This window comes from Nylanderia fulva, unplaced genomic scaffold, assembly GCF_048542155.1.
Source record: "Nylanderia fulva isolate GAGA-0341 unplaced genomic scaffold, ASM4854215v1 Scaffold134, whole genome shotgun sequence".
In the NCBI taxonomy this organism is placed as follows: domain Eukaryota; kingdom Metazoa; phylum Arthropoda; class Insecta; order Hymenoptera; family Formicidae; genus Nylanderia; species Nylanderia fulva.
In genome coordinates this window covers 112403-121708 of record NW_028189559.1, presented here as the reverse complement: position 1 = coordinate 121708, position 9306 = coordinate 112403, and the positions used below count along the sequence as shown (strand labels likewise).

Here is a 9306-nt window from a genome sequence, read left to right as displayed (position 1 = left end):
GGGCGGATTCTCTGGCCGATTTGGAGACGATTTTTCCTTAGCAAAAATGTTGAGAAGTCAATAATTTTCGAGTTATAAGCGATTGAAAAAAATGGGTTTTTTGAAAACTAAACGTTTTGGAGTTAAAAGTCTAACATAATTACAGTCTTCAGTTAATTTCAGGTAGAGTTTACTATAATAAAATTTTAATTTGAGGCTTAGTTATAAAGATACATAATGACAAATATTGGAAAGTTGTAAAAAATGATGACCTTTTTCGACATTTTCGCTGAGGAAAAATCATTCCCAAATTGACCAAAGAATCCACTTGTAATCGTTGGTCCGTTAGTTACCGGACACCCTGTATAAGAAAGTTTTAATCCGACAACGCATTTTTCAGAAATAAACTAGAAATACCACTATATACCCTTATAGAAAAGTATTACTGGTTGGTCAGTAATTTATTACTGAAGTATTGTAATTTATTACTGGTGATTAGTATTTCATTCTTGTACTCTAATAGTTCAACTACTGACCTATGAGTAATAGCTAGTAATTTTAGTAATTTATTCTGGAATCTGAAGTACTGGTGCAAGTACTTCAATACTTGCATATGTAATGGTAAAATACCGAAGTACTGAGGGATACAGTAGTTCAGCTCAGACATAAAGTACTAATAGGATAAATAAGTATTTTCTCTAGTAATTCATTACTTGGTGTAGTACTTAAGTACTTGTAAAAAGGGGATTCAACTACTGGGGTAAATACTGAAATACTGAACTTATGTCTTTTTTACTGTTCTTAAGTTTTTAAATATCACAACCTATTTCTACAATAATTTAATACAATTTTGAGATAATAATTGTACAAACCTAATATATAAAAATATAAACCTAATATTATAACATGAAATAAATGATTGAATCTAATCAGCTGTTGCAATTATGATGAAATTAAGGTTGAAAAAAAGAATGGTCAAATTTTTCTGAAAACATAAAATGTATTTCTCTTGACATAAAATAATACAATGACAAGATATATTAATAATTGAAAAAATGTTAAGATTGAATAAATATATTAAATTTTATTAAGAGAGTACATCAGAACATAAATATTTCTAATAAAATTATACTTTTGTTTAATTAAACTTGTTTTTAACTCTTATACTTGAAATCATTTGTTGAGGAATTTTATGAAGTGTATCTATCTTAGTCTCTTTCTAAAGAATTAATTAGAGGATATACGCATAATTTGCTATCATATGGTGTTACAACGCATTTGCACTGTATCATTTGGGGAAAAATAGCCATACATTCAGGAGTCATTTCCATAATGCTACAGAAAATGTTAGAAGAGACATTGATTGAGCGATTTTGACAAACAATATCATTTATTAAGTGAAGACGCATACCTAATAAAATGCATTTCATCTGATTAGATTGAAGAGTCTTAACTATAAGTACATGTGATATGGAGATTACTGTTTTATTTTGTAAATAAACAATATTATTAATGTGTCTTTTCATGCGTTCGTATCCTTCCACATGAAACAGAATATTTTTGTAAATAAATCTTCGAAACAAGTGAATTTGCTGATTTTGTATGTTTTCCTTTAAAAAGTTTTCCACAGCAACTTTTTGAGTTAATGTTAGCGTAATATAATCAGGCTTACCAAATAATCGTATATGCTCACCATATGCTACGCAGTTATTAGATGTAAGCTTTCGAAAAGTCAATGCTTCGTACAAAGGTTTGGCAAATAATGCATTATTATTTGACAAGAAAAGTTCTGCACCCTTTTCTTTAAGAGATTGAAGTCTTAAATAAAATTTACAAATTTGCAGGGGTACTGCTTGAGAACTCCGAAACATCTTGGCTAATGTACCATTATAATGTTCATATGGAAAACAAGATACAGCCCACAAACCTCCAAACTGTTTTACACTTTTAGGAATGTGGAGAAGTAAATGAATATTAAATTTCATAAGTTGAGGTGCATTGTATACGTCTTCTATATTTAAAACAAACTGTCGTATACACCTTTCTGCAATAGAGAAATCCTCTAATGAAATTTTTTCACGTAGAAAAATATGTACACTACATACAAGAAGAAACCAATGCTCGATATATTTTCTTGGCATTTCTACTTTATGTAAACACGGCAAAGAGTAATATAATAAAAAGTTTTTCCATTCAGAAGCTTTCCATAGTTTACATTCTGTAATGGACCGAGGAGTTCTAGTAATTTCACTTGGTGGCTTAATAGAACAAAGGATGGCATCAATTTGTTTTAGCTTAATGTCTGATCCGATATAGAAAGGTTCCTTCTTATTTTCTCCATTTTTCCACCACTCCACCATAGTTTTTACAACGCCAAGTAAAATACAATGCATGTAATCAGGCACAAAAGATGTTATTATATTAAATAAGGGAAGCAGAAGAAGGACAGATGCATCCTTTATTCCATTTTTAACCTTTCCAGTTTGCATGACAGTTTTGGAATCTTGCACATGTTGTTCGTGAGTTCGTAATTGTCCTATATCACCACGATAAATCCTTGCTCTTCCACGACCAACTTCACACTCCTCTCCTTCATTCAGACAAAAAGAACAGCCTTGTTTACCTCGAAATGTTTTTAATTTCTGAAGCAATGGTCTTGCTTGAGAATCAACTGAGGCTATGAGAGTGTGAACTTTTACTTTAGCTTTGTCTTCAGAGCCTGGAACGACATACTCTAATCCTTCATTATGTAGCATACTTAGTTCCTCAACAAATGGTTTCAAGAATATATTCATGTCAGGTTTAGATCCATACCATAATCCGCAGAGTAAAACATTTTCTTTACGAGCTTGAAAAGGCAAATTATTTACAGCTACCTGGATAGGCCATAAACTTACTTTAGATGATTTAAAAATTTGTATCATCAGTATTCCACTGTAATGTGAGATCTTTTTCTGAAATAATACCATCTTGTATTAATCTTTTATATACTTCGCCACTGTGAACATCGCTTTGACCATTTATAAATCCTTCTTGAAACATGGAATGTATACGATCATTTTGAAGTAGCCGAATCAATTGATCTTGTAATGGAATTTGAATAAAAAAGCATTGCTGCGACTTTAAATCATCCATTACACATATCAGTCCACAACTGCAAATTACTTTATTTGTTTCCAAGAAATTAACTAAACTCTTGCAACCAGAGCAAAAGAAATGTGTTATTATATTAGGTGGCTTAGGAAATTTTTGAATGAGTAAATGTAATGATTTATGTTCCTGTCTTGGAAGATGACAATCTATGAGATTTATAAGAGATTGAAGGGCAATATCAGACAGTCCAAAACGCATAGCATAGGTCATAATTAATAATTCACTTTCCTCTCTTGTAATGTCACAACCCTCATATAAGGGTTTCCTATCTGAATTGATATGTTCAAAATTTTCTGTTTGAAATATGTCTTCATCATCTACAAAGTCTTCGAAGACAGTGCCATCATTATCAGAAATGCTACTATCTTCTGAATCAGTGTCAATGTAATCACTATTATGTAGGCTTATTCCTTCCTTACTGTCATCATTGTCTATATATACTGTCATCACTTTCTTGCATTGTGAAATACAATCTTTCTTCACTTTGTTCAAGGCTCTGCTGTTCGAATTCATCTTCATTGTTAAAAGAGCATTCTGAATTCTCCCTACTGTCAAAATATCTTTCACTAGGATCCCAGTCCATAAGTTCATCAATGTTATCCGATAGTGCATGCTGAAAATAAGTTTTTTTAAATATAATTATTTAAAATTTCTTTTCAATTTCTACAACTGATAATATAACATCATTATACAATTTTATTTTAAATTGTTAAATTAAAAAAAAGTTTATTGAAGAATGTTTTTCGTTTATTCTGTATTACATTAATTTGTAGTTATACAAATTTAATCAATGCTGATACCTATTTTATATCCTAATCCTACAAAATCACCTATTTTATTATAATAAATGATATTAATATAAGACTCATAAATGATAATAGTATAAAACTAATATATAATTGATATAAATAATTGATAAATAGAAATATTTTATTTTAAATTGTTAATATTTCAAAATTGTAAAAGTAAATTTAAGCTAGTTTTATTTCGACGTCCTTATTTTTTCATTAATATTTATGACTTATTAATATATCGTTAAAATATTTTATTCTTTTTCTCGATAAATTTTAATAAAATAACTATTGATTCCTTATGTTTTCAATTACTTTAACTGATGAATTCAATATTTTTAAAAATGATATGATTGAGAAAATCTATCCATTATATATTTTAGGCGACCAGTTTCTAAATGATATAAAACCAATTATAATAAAATAAAAAGAAATAAAAATATCAAATAATAACCAACATCAATCATTCATCAACGCATTGATAAAGAATTTAGTAGTCAATTTTAACTTAAGAAAATTTATAATGTTTATTAACCTCATTACGTTGAATAACTTGTCGACGACGAAGAGTTGTGTCAGGGATAGGAATATTTAAATCTTGAAGGTATTGTTTGTATGGACCTCGGCGTGACATTTCTTTTAATATAAAAGCAACTATTAATTAATAATTTTGAATTACGTTGAAATTGACTCGTTCAGGCTCGTATAGCTTGCTAATGCTAACAAGTGGCGTCAGAGCATTGGCCCATAGGGCCCGAGTGTGCCGTTTATTTTACGTATACGGTACTGCATAGCGCGCCACGCTTTCTTCAGTATCCATGCGCGGACATGAATTTTCTTGTAAGTGAAAAAACAATTGCCGCCACAGGATTATCATCTGCGTGACCGCGTGTGATGCGTTATACTGGTATCGCGATATTGCGATATTTCTATTGTCAAGCCACGCTGTTTTACAATATCTGCATCAATTGTGGTATTTTTACCGGTTGATATATACGCATCGTGGAAATTTGAAGAGTGAATAAGTGCAGTAATCATGTCTAATATAAAAAGTGCTGTGGAAACAAAATTGTCAGATGAGAAGTGTCTCGTCGTGCAGTTTATTAATGAGAGACATAAACCTGTTCAAGTGGGCTTTCAAGCGTGGTTAAAAAAGGAAAATACAGAATCAGATTTGAGTCACCTCCTAAACTCGGAGGTGATCATTCGATGGCCCGTAGCAGAGGACATAAAATGTGCCAAAATGATGGAAAAAATGATTAAGAAGAAAAATATTACTTGGGAGGACTTGGTTGTAAGAGTGCGATCTTTGGGAAGTAAGTAATGATTTTAACATAATTTAACATAGAAGCTTAGAACATGTATATACTGGAAGGGGCATAGCGCATGTGTGCATGTGTGATGAGCTAGAATATATGTAAATATATGAGTATATTATCCTCTTGTCCTTTTTCATGTCATTGTGTGTACATATAATAAAGTAAGTTAACTGAGTTTAAGCTACGTTAATGCAAACACGGACTTCAGACTAATACGTAATAAATAATAATAAATAACGTTCTCAACTTTGCTTTAAGTTTTTGTTTGACAAAACCGCCGACAACTCTCCCCTAAATTTTATAAATATATATTTAAGCATAAAATAAATTTCAAAATTTTTAGTATTTACTGATATGTGCCAACACGTCAAAAATATTGAACTTTTTGGCGTGCCTAATCCTTCTCGAGAAGAGAGACGGAAACTTTGCCATAAGCCATCAGGCTCATCTAATCAAAGCCACACGCTTGATTTTAACTCATCAGAAGATGACAGTGTCAGTATCTGCAATTAGTATGTCTAATAATAATTATAATCTCTTTTTTAATTATTTATGTTTGAAACTGTACAGCTTGTTGTGTTATCGTAATAGTAATGCTGCTTTCTTTTTTATTTGATTTAAGTATAAGATTTGTTAATTTGTAAGTTTAACATGAAATTTATTCTCTGTTTAATTTTTTAACAGGAGCCTAATAAATCATTAAAAAAGCGGAAGAAGACTGAAACATCAAGTATTGGAAAAAGTCATAGTTTACAGTCGCCAATAGAAAACTTATCAAGAGATTTTATAAAAAAATCATCTCGGGTAAATTTAATATTGTCTTGTATGTTTGAAAAAAAAATATTTTATCTTTTGCCTATGCAAAGCTTTTAATATTTAAAATTAGATGTGCATTAAAATCATATATGCATTCTTACTTTATTCTTGCTTTTTTTCAAGAAAAGTGAAATAAATTTCATATGTCTCTTACTTTAGGATTTGTATTTATTTCCAGATTGATTTAATAAATAATGAAGAGGAGAAGGAGAATGACGAAGACGGTTCTATGTTTAAATGGAGTAAAACCAAACTAATCGATTTAATAAATACTTTACAAATAGAAAACAAAAAGCTAAGGGAAGATAATGCCAGATTACGAGCATTAAGAGCTATTAACGAAGGTAAGATGTGCCTAGTGAGATGTAAATATCTGCTGTAGCTGTTGATCTTACTTTCCATTCTTTTGGTATCTGATTCTAGATTTACATAAAATGACTGCCATGTCATCTACTTTATTTAAAGACATGGATAAATTACGCAGGAACATTGATTCTCTACGTATTAAAGCTGATCAAAGCAGTAACAAAAACAAGAATAGTGATAACATTAATAATAATAATAATAATATTAAACTAAGTTATTTAAATAAAGATGAACAGAAGGAAAATAATATTAGTCACAATGCTGGAAGTACTTCGGAGATTGTTGAAACACAAAGTGAGGTAACGTAAATCTTTTCATACAATGATAAACTTTATTTGCTTTTTCTTTTGTATTTATGTACATATGTGCATGTATGTATATGTGTATGTTAAAATATAAAGTAATATTAAATATAAATTTATTATGTAATTCCTGACATAGATGATTAAACTTTAGCAAGATTATAATCTGGCTAGTAAGTACAACAAAATCTTTATAAAGTGTTAATAATTTAATATATTTAAAACTTTTTAAGGAATAATGAAAGAAACACACTAATTTTCATTTTAAAAAGTTTACAGTAAAGCTAGAATAATTTAAATAAGGAATGAGTTACCAGGATTTTGTTTTTGCCACTGAGAATGCTAAATAAATTTAATACAATATAAGGCAATAATGAACCGATAAATTTTATTTTTTGTTCCATTCTTTAATATTGGACCGATAAACACAATCGAGTAAAATTTTCCTAATGCTTGCTATATAGTAATAAAGTTTTTTATCATTATTGATAGATTCTATTATTAACACCATATTGGATACTTTTATTTTATTAAGCACAAAATATACCGAAATAGTCTTCATTTTTCTTGTATGTTAGCTGTTACTGTCTTATTATACATATACCTATATTCCTACTACTATATCTTTGTGGTAATATAACTTGACTGCAAACTCAGAAACAGAAAAAAGCTTGATATACCACATAGGATTTTTTTGAAGAACTTGAAGAGTAAACAATATATCAACATAACTGAGATTATTGAGATATTTTCCATGATTTTAGACAAATTCCATGGTCTTAGATAAATGATTATAAAAAGCTTGACCAATTATTGTACTTTATTTTCCAGAATTTACAGCAGCAGATATTATTAAGTATTGCTCATATAGAGCAACCAGAGAAGTTTTAGGCTAAACCATCAATTACTATAGTAAGTAGCAATATTTATTTCGTGACACATGATAATTTTATCATGAAATTTGAATAGATCTTTTTTAAATATGTACATATATATCAAAGACATTAGATATAGATAAAATGTTATTTTACGTCTATTTTATGTCTTTAAATATGTATATGCATTTAGTAAAATATATATATCTTTTTAATATATTTTCTTTATTTCTATTTTATAGGAAGATCTCACAGATTTTGCGGGAAGACAAGTACAGACCGAACAATTAAAAAGACTCAGTCGCAGCAAACTATCTTTATTCACAGCTTCTGTGATGGATCTAGTTTTCACAGATGAGGAAATGGCCAATTATAGTATGACTGGAATAATGAGCAATTTCTCTCGAGGAAAAACTAAACTCCATGCAGAAGATGTGAAGGCCAAGCCAGAGCTGAATCCTCCTGTGAAAAACGCAGTGATGGGTAAGATATTGCTATATACTAATTGTTACAAGTAAAAATTTTAATATTCTCTTATTCTCAAAAAGCACTTTTTGTTTAGTAAAAATTATTTTTAATTTCCACAGAATACATTCTAAAGGAATTTGATTGTCCTACAGAAGGGCCATTAAACAAGGCTGCAATAGCAGAAATTTTTAAAGCAATGAAAAGTAAATTAAATAATAAATCAAATATATGGCGTAACAAAAATAAACAAATATCAATGGGACCTGCAGTTATTCAATAACAGCAAGATAAAAAAATGAAAGATTCTGCATAAGAGCGTGACCTACAAATAGTAAAAAATATATCAATATATTCTTATATTTTCTTTAATTTTATATTTTCTAATTTTAATTGTCTTAATAAACGAGATTTGGATTATTTATACTTATAACGTTCTGAAATGTAATATTTAACTTTCAATTTTATTTTTTCTATTTTTAATTGTCTTATTTGGATATATTTTTGTAACGTTCTGAAATATAACATTTTACTTTCAATTTTACATTCTTTATATCAATTTTAATTGTCTTGGATTTGGATTAATTATACTTGTACGGTTTCGAAATGTAACATTTTGCTTTCAAATATGTAATTCATTTATATATTATATAATAAAATATAGTAATAAATTGAAACAATGTGTTTTATGTATTAAATAATATTAATAAATTACTATAAATACTAGCAGTATTATTTCTGGGGAGCACTGCCAGTACTTTAGAAATATAGAGTATTAATGAAATATTGGCCAGTAATTCGATACTACTCTACACTTCTCAAGTACTGGCAATACTTCGCCAAAATAATACTGCCAGTATTTGTAGTAATTTATTACTGATCCCGGTAATCCAGTAGTACTCAGTACTTCTGAAATACTGGTAGTACTCCGCCAAAATAATACTGCCAGTATTCGCAATAATTTATTACTGAATACTTTTTAGTACTTTCAGTAATACTTTTCTATAAGGGTAGTACACGCTCCATTCATATCTGCCAGACGCTACTCGTGATGACCGTCTTTCCTTCGTAATTTTATAGAAAGAATAAAATATTGATAATATCGATAACTAATATAATTAATTAAAAATGTTAACATACAAACCTATACATATGCGCAGACACACATACTATAGGCATTCAGGTAAGCAGAATCATAATAAACACAAGACGAGGAAGACACATACCAATATACAGATGT

General features: G+C 29.0%; 3 protein-coding genes across 3 annotated transcripts; 2 read left to right on the top strand and 1 right to left on the bottom strand.

The window, feature by feature from the left end:
- Positions 1-1187: 1187 nt before the first annotated feature.
- LOC146724401 (uncharacterized) lies at positions 1188-3651 on the bottom strand. Its single transcript, XM_085479952.1, is given in 3 exon segments — positions 1188-1198; positions 1673-2901; positions 2903-3651. Coding segments are annotated over 3 exon segments (1989 nt in total).
- A 903-nt stretch (positions 3652-4554) lies between these two features.
- LOC114938596 (uncharacterized) lies at positions 4555-6732 on the top strand. The gene is made up of 5 exons (XM_029312581.2): positions 4555-5239; positions 5586-5737; positions 5927-6046; positions 6237-6402; positions 6482-6732. The coding sequence occupies exons 1-5, from the start codon at positions 4960-4962 to the stop codon at positions 6730-6732; spliced, it is 969 nt and encodes a 322-aa protein (XP_029168414.2). The 5' UTR covers positions 4555-4959.
- Positions 6733-7586: 854 nt separating this feature from the next.
- On the top strand, positions 7587-8360 carry LOC146724400 (uncharacterized). Its single transcript, XM_085479944.1, has 3 exons — positions 7587-7638; positions 7844-8084; positions 8189-8360. Exons 2-3 carry the CDS (start codon positions 7937-7939, stop codon positions 8347-8349), a joined length of 309 nt encoding a protein of 102 aa, XP_085336070.1. The 5' UTR covers positions 7587-7638; positions 7844-7936; the 3' UTR covers positions 8350-8360.
- The last annotated feature ends 946 nt before the right edge of the window (positions 8361-9306 follow it).